This window comes from Apodemus sylvaticus, chromosome X, assembly GCF_947179515.1.
Source record: "Apodemus sylvaticus chromosome X, mApoSyl1.1, whole genome shotgun sequence".
NCBI classification, from domain to species: Eukaryota; Metazoa; Chordata; class Mammalia; order Rodentia; family Muridae; genus Apodemus; species Apodemus sylvaticus.
This window is the reverse complement of record NC_067495.1, coordinates 65,917,862-65,936,193: the sequence shown is the minus strand read 5'-3', so window position 1 is coordinate 65,936,193 and position 18,332 is coordinate 65,917,862. Positions and strand designations below refer to the sequence as shown.

Here is an 18,332-nt window from a genome sequence, read left to right as displayed (position 1 = left end):
TGACTTCCAACTCACAAAGATCTGCCTGCCTCTGCTTCCCTGGTGCTGGGATTAAAGGTGGCCCCATGCCTGGTTTTTGTTGTGTGAACTCAGTGTATTGCTCAAACAGTCCTTTAACCTGGACTCTGCACATGTTAGTGTCATGACCTTAGTATAACTATGTAAGATAATTTTAGGTGTCGTGAATGTATGCTTTTTTATAGAATATATGAACAACCTAAAATAAACTGGTATGGAAAAGGTGTGATTATTATAGTCACAGATAGCCATGTGTTTGAAAGCATGCTTCATAATTCTCCTTAGACAAATCATTTCAGCTATATAATTATGACCTTCATGTCTATGAAAGCATAAATTTCTATCAGGCATGATGATGCATGCTTTTATTTTTTTATTATAATTTTTTATTTTCTATATTCTCTGTTTACATTCCAAATGATTTTCCCTTTCCCGGTTCCCCCCTCCCCATAAGTTTCCTAAGCCCTCTTCCCTCTGCCTACTCTCCTATCAACCCCCTCCTACTTCTCTGTCCTGGCAATCCCCTACAATGCTGGATCAAGACTTTTCAGAACCAGGGACCTATCCCTCCTTCTTCTTGGGAATGATTTGATATGTGAATTGTGTCTTGGGTATTCAGAGTTTCTGAGCTAATATCCACTTATCAGTGACTGTATTCCATATGTGTTCTTTTGTAATTGGGTTACCTCACTCGATGCATGCTTTTAATCCTAGCACTCAGGAAGGAGACACAGTAGGATTACTGCAAGTTCAAGGTTAGCCTGAATGGCTCAGCAAAAGTCTGTCTCAAAAAAAGGCCTAAATTTAAAAATTATTTTTTGCCACTAGGATTATTTTCTTGGAGGCGGGCTTGGGTATATGATGCCGGGCATGGGTGTGCCGGGCATGCGGTACAGAATGAAAGCAGGGTCAGCAGAATAGAGGATGTGGGTCCTCATCAGGGAGTTTCAAGAAATGAGGACAGTAGGGAGTGAGTGTCTTTAGAGTTTCTAGGACATCTGGAGTGCGAGCTCTGGTTGGTCACTAGTGGTTGCTTGTATGGCCTGGTTTGGCCTTGGGACGCTAGAGAATCAGATGAGGTTGGGAACAGAGCCTCTACTGTTTGTATATTTCTTTTCCTTGATTGCCATGGTGCAGAACCTCATCTTTAGATACTTGCAAAACAGATCTGGAATTCAGGTATAATTGCCTGTATGAGCAAGTGAATTTGTGGATAGAGGATTATATTATTGGCTTTGATGAGTACGTGAACTTCGGATTAGAATGATGCAGAAGATGATCATTCTAAAACAAACTTGAGAAAAGAACTGAGTCGGATCATGCTAAAAGGAGATAGTACTACTCTGCTCCAGTGTCTCCAAGTAGCAATGGTCCAGCATGGGAAAAGCTGAGAAGACAGGTCAGTGTTTTTAAAGATGTCTTCTGCTGGGAGCTACATTTATGCATCTTCTTGTGGCACATTATCATTAGGTGACAATAAATGCTGTGAGATGTTTTTTGTTACAAAAAACGACTATTTTCTTGGTAACTTATGTTTCTATGGACTACTCTTTATTCAGCTAAACATGAATTCAGCTCCAACTTTCATCAACTTTCCTCCGAAAGGAAAACCCAAAAGGGCTGATACGTATGAGTTGCAGGTGCGAGGGTTTTCAGCTGAACAGATTGCCCGGTGGATTGCAGACAGAACTGATGTCAACGTAAGTCTCCCTGCCTTCCACAAAGCAATTTTTTCATTGTCTTTCAATTTTACCTGGGGATTAGAGCTGGTCTTGTATTCATATCATTGAGATGGAATCATTTGGCAGTTCTTAGATGTTATTTCTAGGATATAGTTTAGACTGCTTGATTGGAGTAAAATAGAGGAAAGAGGTATTTTTCCCTGAAATTACATTTTGCCTGCTTTCATTTCACTATTAATTAAAAAATAAATACTTTTTATACATTAACATGTTTTCCTATGTCTTTTCCATTAGATTAGAGTAATAAGACCTCCAAATTATGCTGGACCCCTAATGTTGGGATTGCTTCTGGCTGTTATTGGTGGACTTGTGTATCTGCGAAGAAGCAATATGGAATTCCTCTTTAATAAAACTGGATGGGCTTTTGCGGCTTTGGTAAGTAAATTGAACAAGAAAAATTGATCAAAAAAGAACCTAATAATCTATTTCTTTCTTTTCTTTCATTTTTTGTTTATTTATTTTGGTATAGAATAGAGTTTATTCATGGCAGAAGATGGGAGTTAATGGTGTAGTGGAGGCAGAGAAAGGCAGAGAGAGAGAGAGACAGAGACAGAGAGAGAGAGAGAGAGAGAAAGACAGTAAAGAACTGGAGGCCAGCCATGACCTCATGGAGAGAGGGGGGAGGGGAGGAGAGCCCAAGAGGGGCAGAGAGGTGAGAATGCCAAGAGGCAAGAGCTATAAGAGAGACTCATTTTTTATTTTTATTTATTTTCCTTTGGTTTTTCTGAGGCAGGGTTTCTTTGTGTAGCCTTGGCTGTCCTGGTGCTCAGGCTGTAGACCAGGCTGCCTTTTGAACTTACAGAAATCTACCTGTCTCTGCCTCCTGAGTACTGGGATTAAAGGTGTGCACCACTACTATCTGAATTTTTTGTGATTTTTTTTTTTGAGACAGGGTTTCTCTGTGCAGCCCTGGCTGTCCTGGAACTCACTCTGTAGACCAGGCTGGCCTCAAACTCAGAAATCCACCTGCCTCTGCCTCCCAGAGTGCTGGGATTAAAGGCGTACACCACCACTGCCTGGCATACTATCTGAATTTTATTATTTTTAATTTTACTCATTTCGTATTGGGTTTTATTTATCTTACATGTCTTTGGCCGTTTTTCCTCCTCTTGCAGACCCCTGACACTCCACCTCTCTTCTCTGCCCCACACCCATATCCCTTCCTCCTCCCTTTCTTTTCAGAAAAACGCTGGCTTTATTGAATATCACGGCGCCATGACATAGCAAGTTGCAGTAAGACTAGGCACCTGTTCCTCTATTAAGGCTACAGAAGACAACTCAGCAGGAGGAAAGGGTCCCAAAGGCAGGCAACAGAATCAGAGAAGGCCAGTGCTCCCACTGTTAGGAATTCTCCATAGAGACCAAGCTCTGTGAGGCCCATGCACGCTCCCTGGCTTTGCTTCAGTCTCTGGAAGGCCCAGTGGGCCAAGTTTAGTTGATTCTGTGGGTTTTCTTGTGTCCATGACCCCTCTGGCTCCTACTGTCCTTCCTCTCCTCTTCTACAGGATTCCCCAAGTGTTGCTTAATACTTGGCCATGGGTTTCTGCATCTGTTTCTATCAGTTGCTGGATGAAAGTCTCTCTGATGACAATGGGCTACACACTAATGTATGAATGTAGCAGAATATCATCAGGAATTAGTTCAATGACTTTTTCCCATTCGTGTTTAGTTCTATCCTAGGCCTCTGAGCTCACCAACCTCTGGGTCCCAGCCCTCCAGACAATGTCGGGTGGGCTCCCTCACATGGCATTGGTCTCAAGCTGAACCCGTCATTGGTTGGCCATTCCCACAATTCTGTATCACCTTTACCCCAGAACATCTTATATGCAGAACAACTTGCATGTAGGTCAAAGGTTTATGGCTGGTTTGGTGTCCCAGCACATCCACTGTAAGTCTTGACTCATTAGGGAGATGGCTGGTTTGTGCTCTGTATCCCTCCTTCCTATGAGTCTTAGCTAGGGTCACCCTCATTGAGTCCTGGGAATTTCCATTGCCTTTGGTTTCTGAACCAGGAATTAACTAATTTGGGTTGACTGTTAGCACAGTGACCCCCAGAGACACCCCTTGTCTCCACCTCCCTGAGATTATAAGCACATACTAGTGCATCCAGAATATTCTCTTAGGTTCTGTTAGCTTTCATCTATGTGAAAAGTAGCTTAACTTTTTTGCTATGGTGTGGGGGTAGGGGTGGGTGGTGGGTGTGTGGGCTTAACTTTTTTGCTATGAGGGGGGGTGCGTGCGCGCGCGCTCACACACACACATGAAAAAGAGAGTGCATTCATAGACCAGGGGACAATATTTAGAGTCATTTTTTATTGCTCTCATCTTTCCCCCCAGAGACAGGGTTTCTCTGTGTAGCAGCCCTGGCTAGCCACTTTGGAACTTACTTTGTAGACAAAGCTGGTGTCGAATTCACGGAGATATGGCCATCTCTGCCTCCCCAAGTGTAGGGAATAAAGGCATGAGCTGCCACACCCAACTCCACCTTATTTTTTTAGACAATCTTAAATCAGCTGGCCAGTGAGCTCTTGCGATCTGTCTGCCTCTGTTTTTCAACACAGCATTACAGGGATGTACAGCCATGCCAGGCTTTTAACAAGGGTACTGGGTATTTGGACTCAGGTCCTCTTATTTTTATAGCAAGTACTCTTACCCCCTGAGCTATCTGTTCAGCCCCATTTTTTCCAGCGCATGTACATGCTGGTGCTTATTTATGTAGATGTGTGTGCTCATGTGTGTGGAGGCTGGAAAGTGAATAGGGGATCTGTCCACCTTGTTTCTGTGTTTGCAATTTAGAAGATATCTCGGTGATTTGAGTTAGGTTGGCTAGAGGCCAGAAGAGGGCACAGGATCCCCTAGAGTTACAGGCATTTGTGAACTGCCAGATGGGAGTGCTGGGAATCAAACTTCAGCCCTTTACAAGAGAAGCACATGCTCTTAACTGCTGAGCCTTCTCTGCGGCCACATGCCTTCAGCTTTTTTATATGGATTCTGGGAATTGAACTTAGGTCATTGTCTCTAAAGCGTTTCTATTGCTGTGATAAAACACTCTGACGGAGGCAACTTATAAAAGAAAGCATTTAATTTGGCTTAGCTTCACAGTAGTGGAGTGAAGGAACAGCTGAGAGCTCATATTTCAATCCACAGTCGGGGCAGGCAGTATGCTCGGCATGGCACAAATCTTGTGAGACCTCAAAGCTTACCCCCAGTGACACACGCCTCCAAATCTGACCCGAACAGTTCTACCAACCAATTGTGTACCAACCATTCAAACACGAGAGCTTACAGGTCTGTCATAGTGTTCTATTGCTGTGAAGAGACATCATGGCCATGGCAACTCTTACAAAGGAAAGCATTTAACTGGGGCTGGCTTACAGTTTCAGAGGATTAGTCCATTGTCATCAAGGCAAGAAAAGTCCCCATAGTCATTATCAGCTTCTATCATGTGAGTCTTGGAGATTTCAAACACATTGCGAAGGTTTATGACAAGTACCTTTATATGCCAAGTCATCTCTCTGTGTATTTTGTGTATTTTTATTTTCTGTCTTAAAATGGATTTATCTCCCTCATATTATTAGCATTTCCAAAAGCTTCAAGCAACTGGTTCTGTGTAGAGGGTTTATTTTGTTTTTAGTGTATGTGTTGGGGTATGTGTATGAGTCCAGGTATGTGTAGAGGCCAGACAGGCATTTGATTCCCTACAAGCTGGAATTGTGGCAGTTTGAGCCACGCAACATATGGGTCCTGGCAACCAAACTCAGATCCTCTAGAAGAGGAGCATGCATTTTTAACCACTGAGCCATCACCCGAGCTCCACTTTACAGTTCTTTTGAAAATATCTTTCAGATATATTTCCAGTATTCAATTTTGAAACTATTCTGTTTAATAATTATAGTTTAAAATCCCTTTAGAAGTGATGTTAAATTGTGATCCTTGTGGTAAAATATAAATTTTAATAAATCATTTATTTGAAAAATAAAAACAAAAAATAAAAATGTCATGCGTTTTCTGAATGGATAAGTGTTCTCATGTACCTAGTAACCTAATCACTGTGAGGTAGCTAAGCCATGAGTATTCCATTATTTTTGTTTTCTAGTGTTTTGTGCTTGCTATGACATCTGGCCAAATGTGGAACCATATAAGAGGACCACCATATGCTCATAAGAATCCCCATACAGGACACGTGGTAAGGAAAGTTTGGATTTTATTTGCATTGGATACTAAAGTTAATGGAATGATGATTACTATGTGAAGCCAGTGCTGGCATATATAGCAAGTAGATACAGTCTTGGCTCTTTAATCTTTGTTAATGAGCTTCAGGTACAATTAGAACATACAGTGCTCCAAAGTGGAGCATTCTTTAGTCCATTTATTGAGCTCTTTTGATAGGATGGCTAAGTCTCAAACTAAAGATTAGAGTCATGTATCTGATTATCTGTTGTTTGTAGACACTGTGCTAAGTACTATCAGATATGGTTGATCGATTGGGAAAATGTGCTATCATGTCTGCATTGTTTCACCTTGTAGGGTTTTTTTTTTCAAGATTTATTTATTATTATATCTAGATACACTGTTGCTGTGCTCAGACACACCAGAAGAGGGCATCACATCCCATTACGAATGATTGTGAGCCACCTTGTGGTTGTTGGGATTTGAACTCAGGACATCTGGAAGATCAGTCAGTGCTCTTAACACTGAGACGTCTCTCCAGCCCTACCTTGTAGTTTTATACACTTGAATATTGTTTTTCTCATATTTTTTTGTGAAATATATAGTATAAATGCAAAGAAAAGACAAGTACATAAATACAGAAGTAGCTTTTAATAACCTCTCATAGTATGCTACATGCTTACAGAGAAAGTGAGTTGATAATTATCTAAGGCTTAACATCATATTTTAGGATTACAACACTACAATTCATTGTATAATGTAAAGATCGCATTTGTTTTCTCCTCCCAGAATTATATCCACGGGAGCAGCCAGGCCCAGTTCGTAGCTGAAACCCACATCGTTCTTCTCTTCAGTATCCTTTCACAATAAGTCTTTATTGTTGCATAAAAATGTGCCCATTTTCTTACAATCTTTTTCTCTGTACAGCGTTTGGTAGGAGCTGCTAACCTAATACAGGCATAATATTCTTTGGAAACTCTGTTGGCGCCGGGCCATGGTGGCGCACGCCTGTAATCCCAGCACTCTGGGAGACAGAGGCAGGTGGAAGAAGAAGCTTGTCCCATGTACCTGGAATGGAAGTACATATCTTTAATCCAAGCACTTGGAAGACAGAGGCAGGCAGATCTCTGTAAGCTCAAAGCCAACCTGGTTTATATATCACAGGCCACTCAGTGCTACACAGTAAGACCCTGTTTCAATGAAAGAAAACAAACCAACACCAAAACCTCATATTGATCCTCTCAAAAGAATTAAGGTTGAAAATGTGATAGTACTTAGCACAGTATAAAATCAGTTTTATAAGGTAAAACGTTCTTCTAAGAAATCCTACCTATAGCCAGGCAGTGGTGGTGCACATCCGCAATCCCAGCACTCTGGGAGGCAGAGGCAGGTGGATTTCTGAGTTCGAGGCCAGCCTGGTCTACAGAGTGAGTTCCAAGACAGCCAGGGCTACACAGAGAAACCCTGTCTTGAAAAAACCAAATCCAAAAAAAAAAAAAAGAAAGAAAGAAAGAAAGAAAGAAAGAAAGAAAGAAAGAAAGAAAGAAAGAAAGACATCCTACCTATATATAAAATGAGATTTTTGGATATCACATCTTGAACACAGCAATTTTCTAATTCCATACACACTAAAAAATACTAAGTAGTTATCACCAACACCCCTGAAAAGGACATCCTTGAAATATGCACTATTTAAGACAATAGCAATGTACTTTTATATGGAAAATAATGTCAGATATTTAACAATTAAACTCTCAAGCAGAAATTATTACTCAGCTATACAATTTTGTCATATTCTAATGAAAAAAGGAAGAGTCCCCCATGTGGAATAACCTTATACTTATTTATTTTGATAACAGCAACTATATAAATCAAAATGGAAATAACTACAGCAAAGAAGAACATCACGGGCTGAAGAGATAGCTCAGTGGTTAAGAGCACTAACTGCTCTTCCAGAGGTTCAGAGTTCAAATCCTAGCAACCACATTGTGGCTCACAACCATCCATAATGAGATCTGATGCACTCTTCTGGTGTGTCTGAAAACAGCTACACTTATATATAATAAGTAAATCTTTAAAGAAAAGAAGAAGAATATCACATGGTTGAATAATAAGCAGTATCAATGTTTTGTTTTTGTGTTTTTTGGTTTTTTTTCCGAGACAGGGTTTCTCTGTGTAGCTCTGGCTGTCCTGGAACTCACCCTGTAGACCAGAACTCAGAAATCTACCTGCCTCTACCTCCTGGCAGCAGTATCAATGTTTAAAGAAGAAAGTTTGTTCAAGCAGAAAAGAGGCCATCACCTGTACTTTGTGAATACTAGTAATTGTCAAGCATTCTGAGTTAATTATACATATTGTAAGGTACTGCCTATGGGTATAATCATGTGGTACGAGAGAAAGAGGTGTTCTGATGACTATATATACTTCTTCATTACCATCTTAAATGCTCTCTTCAATAACTTTATTAAGAATGACTGCCAGCGTGGTGGCGCATGCCTGTAATCCCAGACCCAGCACTCTGGGAGGCAGAGGCAGGTGGATTTCTGAGTTCGAGGCCAGCCTGGTCTACAGAGTGAGTTCCAGGACAGCCAGGGCTATGCAGAGACACCCTGTCTCGAAAAAACCAAATCAAAAAAAAAAAAAAGAATGACTGCCCATGTTCCATGTTTGTAGTTAATTTAATTAGTTAGCTTTTAATTAATTTAACTTAATTAGTGTATATGTGTGTGTGTGTAGGTACCCTATTTGTGTTATAGATGTGTAGAGGTCAGAAGACAAGTTGCAGGAATTGGTTCTTCGGTTCTACCCTTCTACTGTGTTGGTCCCAGAGATCTAAGTTAAATTGTCACAGTGGCTGGCAGGCACACACTCTCCAGCCCACTGCTTTTTTTCTGTTTCTCCATGTGGCACTTTATATGTAGGTTTTCTCTGAAAAGTGCCAGGAACTGACATTGGGGTCTTATGCATGCTAGGCCAGGGCTATACTACTGATATTAAATATTATACTATATAATTACAAAGTAAAGTTTCTTTTTAATTTTTGATTTCTTTGAGACAGGATTTCTCTGTATAGCCCCAGCTGTCCTGGAACTCTCTCTACAGACCAGGCTGGCCTCTGTTCCCCCACCCCATCAAAGGTGTGCACTACCATCAGCTGGCCTAATGTTTCATTTTAAATACCACCTAAACCTTACCTTTCTTCTAAACCCTGTCAGTTCTATTTTAGCTTTATTAAAAAGACACGTGCTGGGCGGTGGTGGCGCATGCCTTTAATCCCAGCACTTGGGAGGTAGAAGCAGGTGGATTTTTGAATTTGAGGCCAGCCTGGTCTACACTGTGAGTTCCAGGACAGCCAGAGTTACACAGAGAAACCCTGTCCTGGGGGGGGGGGGGGGACATGCCATGTTTCTATTATTTGTAGACTTCCATACATCAGTGAGCTCATGAACCTGGCCTGGTCAGGTCAGCCTTAAGGTTTGAGGAAGACATAAGTAAATCTTTACAGTTAATAATATTGTAAACATATAAGAGTATTTGTTTGGGTTACTACTTGATGGTTTATAAATTCATGTTAATTTTCTTCATGAGAAACTGGGAATAGGAAAATGGTTTGTCTTTTGTGACTACATGAATTTCTCCTTAAACATTTTTTCTAAGATGGTGGGGTTACCTTAGGTATGGTGCTTTTATGTGAAGCTGCTACCTCTGACATGGATATTGGGAAGCGAAGGAGTAAGTCGCATGCTACAGTGTTTCAATTCAGCGTTTAATACAGAAAGAAAGAACCTTACCTAATCACCTTCCCTTTATAGATAGGGGGAAAAGAAACTGAAACTCCTAGGAAGCATTTTCTATGTTATTCCACCAGGAACAACTAATGGTTTTAATATAATCTATTTCTTCCCACTTTTTTGTTCTGTTGATTTTCTTTTGTTTTGAGATAAGCGCTGTTATGTGGCCACGCTGAGCTGGGCCTCTCAAGCCTCCTGTCTCAGCCTCTGTGCTCCCCATCTCTTCCCCTCAGAAGAACATCTTGTTGTTGGGTTTTTTTTTTTTTGAGACAAGGTCTGTATATATCTATAGATAGATAGATAGATAGATAGATAGATAGATAGATAGATAGATAGATAGATAGATAATACATATCAGCTTCAAACTGGTTATGTACCTGAGGCTGACCTTGAATTTATGATCCTCCTGTCTCCACCTTCAGGTACTAGGATTACAGATAGTGCCATTATAAAAACTGGATGTGTGAGAGCCAGACTTGATGGCAGGAGGGTAAGGTAGGAGTATCACAAGTTCATTGGTCTATAAAATGAGATAGAAGCCAGCAAGACTACAACTTAGTTAAGACCCTGTCTCAAAATAAAAAAGTAATAAGAGGACTGAAGGAACGTACAACTGTGTGGTGTAGAGTCTTGCATAACAAGTACTAGAATCTAGATTCCATCACCAATATCCCAAAAGGAAACAAAAAACCTGTGAGCAGGCTTGGGAATATAGCTCTGTTATAAATTGCTTCTCATAAATGGGCACACACATGACAGACCTGTCTCAAGGAAACAAATAGTCACACATTTTTATTGTTTCTAAAAGATGCCTACAATATAACTTGTTAGGACAATTTCTGGGATTTTGTTAAAATGTTAGGTTATTCATTATATATTCATTATATATATCCAGATAACCTAATACTTATTTTCTGTAAAAAAGATGAATATATTGTATTTCTGATTTAACAGATAATTTTTGCCAGGCATAGGTGATACACACCTATAATCTAAACACTGAGGAGGCAAGTTCATATCAGAGTGGGGGGAGGTCATAATGAGACCCTGCCCACAAAAATAATTTTAAAAAAACTCTCATTATGAGAATATATCTATTAACTATTTAATAAATAATATATTGTGATGTTTTTATTTTCTAGATTTAAAGTATTTTTATTATTTCATGTTTATGTGTATATGTATATATGTATGTACATATATTATGTATCTTAGGGTTTCATTGCAACTTTTATGAAAGACAATTACTTGGGGCTGGTGTAGTTTCATAGATTCAGTCTGTTATCATGGCAGGAAGCATGACAGCAGACATGGTACTGGAGAAGCAGAGAGTTCTACATCTTGATCCATAGGCAGCAGAAAGGGACTGATTGTGCAGGCAGCCAGGAGGAGGCTCTGATTCCACACTGGATGGAGCTTGAGCATTAAACAATCTCAAAGCCCACCCCCACGGTGACACACCTATTCCAGCATCTCTTAATACTGCCACTTCCCATGAGCCAAGCATTCAGACACATGAGTCTATGGGGGACAAACCTATTCAAACCACCACCATAGTGTGTGTGTGTGTGTGTGTGTGTGTGTGTGTGTGTGTGTGTGTGTGTATGTGTGTATGCATGCGCGCCACACCATGCATGTTGAGGTCAGAGGACAGCTTGAAGGCATCTCTTCTCCTCCTGTGTGGATCCTGGGGATCTAGCTCAGACAGGCTTGGCAGCAAGCACTTTTTCTTACCGAACCACCTTGCTGGCCCAATCATGATTTGTTTGGATCACCCTTTCAGTATTTCTCATTTGGAAAATACCATCTAAATACAGTCTCGTATGAATTTAGTATAAAACACTGTAGCAGAATATATTGAAGTTGTCATAATTTCATCTAGTTCTTGGATTCTCTTTTTTTTTTTAATATAGTCCTACTATATAGCCCTAGCTGGCTTGGAATTTGCTATGTAGAGAGGGCATGCTTGCATTTGAACTCACCACGTAGCTTGGGCTGTACTCTAAGTACTGCCTTTAAACTACACCTCCTGAGTACTGAATTACATGTGTACTCCAGCACACCTGGCCGGTTTTCTTTAAGACTTATTTTTACAATGCTTTATTATCTGTGCATCTGTCTGTCTGGGTATGGGTATGTGCATGTGAGTATAGGTAGGTACCCTTGAAGACCAGAAGTGTTAGATCTCTCCTGGAATTGGGCTTACAGGTACTTGTGAGCTTCCTGAGAGGGGTGCTTGGAAGTGAACTTGTGTCCTCTATAAGAATAGTCACACTTGGAACTGCTGAGCCGTCTCTCCAGCTCCATACTTGGCCTTTTTGTCTTCTGGAGATGCTTTCATATAGGCCAAGAGGATCTCACACTTAGTACCTAGTCCAAGCTGGCCTTGAACACTTGATATTTGTACCTCTTCTTCTCAACTACTGGGATCACAGATAGGAGACTGGTTTTTAGCATTAAACTATAGAAGGCTGTGATGCTTTGAATTTTTTTGTTTTTATCTTTCAAGATAGGGTCTTGCTATATAATCCTGGTTAGTCTGAAACTTGCTTTGTAGACTGCCCTGGCTTTTTATTTGCTTCAATCCTGCTGCCTCTGCTACATGAGTTCTAGGATTATAGGCACAGTGTGATATATTTAAGGAAATGTATTGTTTTATACAGTTGAATTGCACTGGTATATAAGTAAATTGACTCAATTGCATTGTAGTGGAGTAAGCTTACAAGCAACAAACTCTGCAAGATTAAAAAGTGGAGATGAGGACTGAAGAGATGGCTCAGCAGTTAAGAGCACTGACTGCTCTTCCCAGAAGTCCTGAGTTCAAATCCCAGCTACCACATGGTGGCTCACAACCATCTGAAATGGGATCCAATGCCCTCTTGTGGGGTGTCTGAAAATGGCTACAATCGATGTATTCACATACATAAAATAAATAATTTTTTTTTTACATGGAGATGAACGCTGGGCAGTGGTGGCACAAACCTTTAACCCTAGCACTCTAGGAGGCAGAGGCAAGCAGGTCTCTGAGAGTCTAAAGCCAGCCTGGCCTACGTAGTGAGTTCCAGGACAGCCAGAGCGACACAGAAATGCTGTCTTAAGGGGGGGGGAGATGAGGTGGGAGTGACTCTTTATGATGTGCCTTACTTTCTTCCAGGCCTCCTTCCTCTCTTCCTCCTAACCTTTGTTTTCAGAACCTATATTAAAATGATAAACCCCTCGCTCCCCAAATGGAGCTTAAGTCTGTTGGAAAGCTGCCTCTTAGTATGTTTTCCTCTTCGGAAGTGTACAGCCTACACTGCAGATGGACACTGCAGGTGGCTTGTCAGGGGCAACCTGATGACTTTACTTTTTTTTTCCTCACAGTGATGTGTATTGCTGGGATTGGACTTGTTGTGTTATTCTTCAGTTGGATGCTTTCTATCTTTCGATCAAAATACCATGGCTATCCATACAGGTATATTCTTATTTTACCTACACTTAAAATGATTAGAGTTACTATTGCTTTATAATAGTTTATTGCTTTTTATGCCTTCATTTTGAAAAGTCTCCTGGTTTCCTCTTGCTTTCCTATTTTCTTTTGGGTTTGCAACAGGATCTCATCTACCCCAGACTATCCATGAACTCCTGACCCTCCTGCCTCTATCACCTAAGTTCTGGGCTTACACTATTATACTGTGTTATGGAGGTCATTATACTTGAGTGTGCATTCTCTAGGTTAGTGTTTTGAGATAGGGTCTCACTATGTATCTCTTACTGGCTTAGAACTCATGTAGCCCAGACTTCCCTTGAACTGGGCAGCAGTGCTTCTGCATCCCAAGTGCTGGAACTAACGGCATGCATGTCTCCTGCCTGGTTTGTGTGGTCGCTCCCTCTCCCGCTCTCATTTGAGATAGGGTCTCACTATATAGATGAGGCTGAATTCCAACTCATGGAGATCTGCCTGCCTCGGACTCCCCGTGCTAACACTAATGGTGTGCACCCCACAGCTATCTGCTAATTTCTTTTATGGAATTTCGAGGAGTTTAGCTGGTGCGGGGGTGGTTTGGTTTGTTTTTCTTCTCTTTTTTTCTTTTTTCTTTATTTGGGGGGGGGGGGGATGAGACAGGGTTTCTCTATGTAGCCGTGTCCTGGAACTCACTCTGTAGACCAGACCTTGAACTCAGAAATCAGCCCGCCTCTGCCTCCCAAGTGCCTGGATTAAAGGTGTACGCCACCGCCGCCTGTTTTGTTTTTCTTTTTTCTTTTTTCTTTTCTTTTTTTTGTTTTTTTGTTTTTTTGTTTTTTGTTTTTTCAAGACAGGGTTTCTCTGTATAGCCCCGGCTGTCCTGGAACTCACTCTGTAGACCAGGTTGGCCTCGAACATCAGAAATCCACCAGGGCTACACAGAGAAACACTGTCTCGACAAACAAACAACAGCAACAAAAAAGATCCAGCTTGAGTTACAAGTGCTTCCCAGCACCATGTCATGTCAAGGTGGCTCACAGCCACCTGTGTAACTCCAGCTCCAGGGTGTCTAATGCCTCTGGCCTGTGAGGGAACCTGCCCTCATGTGCATGTATTCACAAACAGACACATACACATAATTCAAGTTAATAAAAAGAAACCTAAAAAAAAAACCAAAAAAGGAAACAGCTAGTTTCAAATATTTATAAAGTTTATAGAGATCCCAGTGGCTAGGAGAGGAAATTTTATATGTATGTATGTATGTATGTATGTATGTATGTGTAGCACATACATACCTAGTACCCACAGAGGTCAGAAGGAGGGTTTTGAAACCTCTGGAACTAGAGTTACCAATGGTTGTAAGCTGCCATGTGGGTGCTGGGAATTGAACCTGAGTCTTCTGTGACAGTTGTATATGCTGTTGACTACTGAGCCATTATTCCAGCTTCCATACTCTATGTTTTAATACATGTAATCCTATGGTATTGCAGACCTATAATCCCAGTAATCAAGATACAGCCAGGATCAAATCTGGATTGTCTTTAGCTATATAATGAATCAGAGCTGTCTTCAAGCTCATTATATGTTTGAGCTCATTATATGAGACAAAAGAAGTCTACTGGGTCTTTCTGTGTTTCTCACTTTTTGTTTTTGATATTCAGGTCATGCTACATATATTAAAATCAACATACTATGTATTTATAAAATGTCAGACTTAGTTGGGCATGATGGCGTATTGCTTTAATTCCTTCACTTAGGAATCGAGGCAGGCAGATCTCTTTGAGTTTGGGGTCAGCCTGGTCTACAAAGCAAGTTCAGGTCAGCCAGGGCTGTTACACAAAAAAATCCTGTCTCTTAAAAACAACCGAAAAAATAAAAGAAGTAAAGCCTTCCTATCTCCTCTCTTCCCACATGTTCCCAGCTAGCCTGTCTCTCTCCTTCTGTCCTCCTCTGCCCACCCCTTTCCCTTCCCCAAGCCCCCCACAATAAACCTGCTTTTATACTAAAAAAGAGTAAAACTTAGTTTTCTTTCAGAGACTAACGTGCTGATATATATTTTGTTTCAGCTTTCTGATGAGTTAAAGAGGATTCCAGAGAAACATTGACACTGGTAATGGAAACTGAAAAATAGAAACTATTTGGTGTTTGAAGAATGCAACTCACATTTTATATTACCTCTTTTTGTCAAGTGATCTAAATAGTTAATCATTTAACCAAAGATGTGTAGTGCCTTAACAAGCAGTTGTAAGATCATGAAGTATTTGGAATTGCTCCTCTTAACCTTCCCTTCCCAGTGAACTTATGAAACATTTGGTTTTTGTAGAATTAAGTACTTTATAAAAATTAAAACTACTACTTCATTTTACTTAGAGCCAAACTCAAAACTGCTATAGTTAACTTTCAGTCATGTGATTTTATCTAAGGTTGGGGATGGGAGGTTCTGAGCAGGAATTCCCACCTCTGCCTTTTGCAAACAACTGCACCTGGAAGCCGTTGTTCTTTTTCCTTTTCTGTGCTTCTCCTTTCTCCTTTCCTCCTGGGCCAAGCTGTCATATGCACCGTGTGATCTGAAAATGGGCTGTGGAGCCTTTGGAAGAACACATGTCTTCCTGTGTCTTTCTGGCTGAAATCAGCTACATGTGCCTCCTTTTACACATTAAAAAGTACCTCTAACTAAAGACTATGATTTGTGCATGGGTGTGCTGTAACTACCTTGTACATGGAAAGATTTCTCATTCATTCTGTTTCTAGTTTTATTTAAGTGGCCCTTCTCTAATAATAATAGTTTGTTGCTAAAAATCAGTATAACTTATAAATGGTCTCAAATGTTTAAGTTACACATTGTCATTGATTTCATATATACCTAACAGAAAATAAGCTGAGTTGTGTTCATGGAAAGGACTCTTCTTTGAATGAGAAAACAAAATCGTGAAATATTGATTTGTTGCCTAGGTACAGAAATGAAATGGTTTACCAGGCTGTGGTAGACAGAGGCTGAGCTCTGTGAGTTTGTGGTCAGCCTGGGCTACATAGTGAGACCCTGTCTCCAGGGGAAAAGACAAAAAAGGAAGGAAGAAAGTAATGTTTTCAAGCTGACACTGTGGCTAGCAGGAGTCACTCCAATCCCAATGCCTTAGGAAAAAAGGAAGATTTCGTGAAACCTGGTCTATGTATTTTCTATCTTCTTTTGGTAAGGACTGTTCCTTGAAACCTGGTCTTTTGTTTTTGAAAACACGTGTTCCGTAAAACATGGGCTGTTTTTTTAAATAAGTGTTTCTTGAAACCTAGTGCGGCTCTTGTTTTCATTTGGTTTTTATTTGTGTGCCGGTTTTCTACACGGACTGTTTCCTGAAACCTGCCTTTGAGACAACGCTAGCTGGCCTTCCCTCTCAGAGGGCGGGAGAGCCACCCCCCTCCGGCTCACATTCATCCTTGTGGCTCAGCTTCTCCAGAGCTGCGGCTGCAGGCATGTGCCACCATCAACTGTAATCGGAGTTTGCTCTCACTTGAGCTTTTTATTTACCCCATAAATTAGAGATACAAAGAATGGTGACAGGCACCTGCCTCTGCTCTCAGCTGTCCTGCTGGCTGAAGTAGAATCCACGAAGTCCAAGAACTTGAGACAGTCTGGCATCATACTAACACCTCATCTCAAAAAATATGTCAGAAAATAAAACTATCAAGGGATTATCTTTGAATTTTATCTTTTCTTCCTGGAAGTGAAGGGAATAACCATATATGCTAACCAGTTTTCCATGAGGAATATTTAAATCGTGGTTATAATGTGGCTGACTCTGGCTTTCCCCATAGCTATAAAGAGTAATCTGAAATGCCACTGTTAATAAGTGTAGGCATGGAGTGGAGCTCAGTGGGAGAGCACTTACACGGCGGTAAGAGCACTTAGAAGGCTGCGGGTCCAAAGTCTAGGAATGTAACTGAAAAGTGGAAAGACATATTAGAAATATTACATTTAAAATATAGACATGGATATGTGACTGAGTTGATACACTGCTTGCCTAGCATACATGAAGCCATGGGTTCAATCCACAGCATCACATAAGCCAGGTATGCTAGCACATATGTGTAATACCAGTTCACTCAGGAGACAGAGACAGGAAAATCAGAAGTTCAACCTCATCCTTGAGTATATAGCAAGTTTAAGGCCAACCTGAGCTACATAAGACTCTATCCCAGAGACAAAACACACAAACAAACAAGAAAAAAAAAACAAGAAAAGATACTGTGACTATTCCCTGCTATTGACCATGCAATAGCCTTCTCATGTAATAGAGGTTTATGGAAAGAGATGGACATAATTGGCCCAGAAAAAGTGTTTTGGGTGGGCTGTTGTTGTTGCTACAAATTTGATGATTAGGAGGATACAGTTGATCGATGTTCCTTGTAAATTGAGTGATTAATTCCTTATCTGCTATTCTTGTACTTGTCTCTGCCAAATGAGTTTACGCTGTGATTCTTAGGAAACTGGTGTGAAGACTTATAAAGTTGAACTGGGCAGCACTCCTACTGTGTAACCTCCAGCTGCTGGTGCCTCCCGGTCAGTGTTTTGTGTGTTTTCTCCTTGTTAAAGAGCACCATTCTTCAGTACACAGAAAGGGTTGCTCTGGCTAAAATCTGTGGAAAGCAGATTTTCTCGTTTAAAATAGTGTTACTTTTGTGGAAATTTTAAATTTAGCTTTTATCTGAAGTGCCTTAAGTAGATTCTTAATTTACTTTTCTAGTACTGGTTTTAATATAATTCATTATGTATTTTTAATATACTGTTCAAAATGATACATTATTATAGCAAAGATAACCAAATGTCTGGCTTACTGCTTCCTCTCAATAAACTTTTACTATCTAAATTACATGTCTTTTGTTCTCTATTGTCACTTCTTTTCTGTTACGATTATAAAATACCCTGAATCAAGCAACTTAAGGGAGACACGATCCGTTTTTGGCTCAAAGATGGAAAAGAATATATCTAGAGAACACAAGGCAGCTGGAGCTTGAAGCCCTCAGGCCGTCAGGAAGCAGGAGAATAAGACCAGTGGTGTACTCTAGCAAGCCTCTCTAAAAGGTTCCACAACCTCCCAAACACTATCACCAGCTAGCAGATGAGCCTATGAAGGTATTTCATGTTCAAACCACAGCACCTTTCTACAGAGG

General features: G+C 40.6%; 1 protein-coding gene across 1 annotated transcript in view; it reads left to right on the top strand.

The window, feature by feature from the left end:
- Magt1 (magnesium transporter 1) overlaps nucleotides 1-18,033 on the top strand; it is a 43,092-nt gene extending 25,059 nt beyond the window's left edge. The window contains 7 exon segments of the mRNA XM_052170748.1: nucleotides 1,578-1,718; nucleotides 1,995-2,135; nucleotides 5,857-5,946; nucleotides 6,720-6,783; nucleotides 9,588-9,662; nucleotides 13,085-13,175; nucleotides 15,233-18,033. Coding sequence (XP_052026708.1) covers nucleotides 1,578-1,718; nucleotides 1,995-2,135; nucleotides 5,857-5,946; nucleotides 6,720-6,783; nucleotides 9,588-9,662; nucleotides 13,085-13,175; nucleotides 15,233-15,248 — 618 coding nt within the window. The 3' untranslated portion in view covers nucleotides 15,249-18,033.
- The last annotated feature ends 299 nt before the right edge of the window (nucleotides 18,034-18,332 follow it).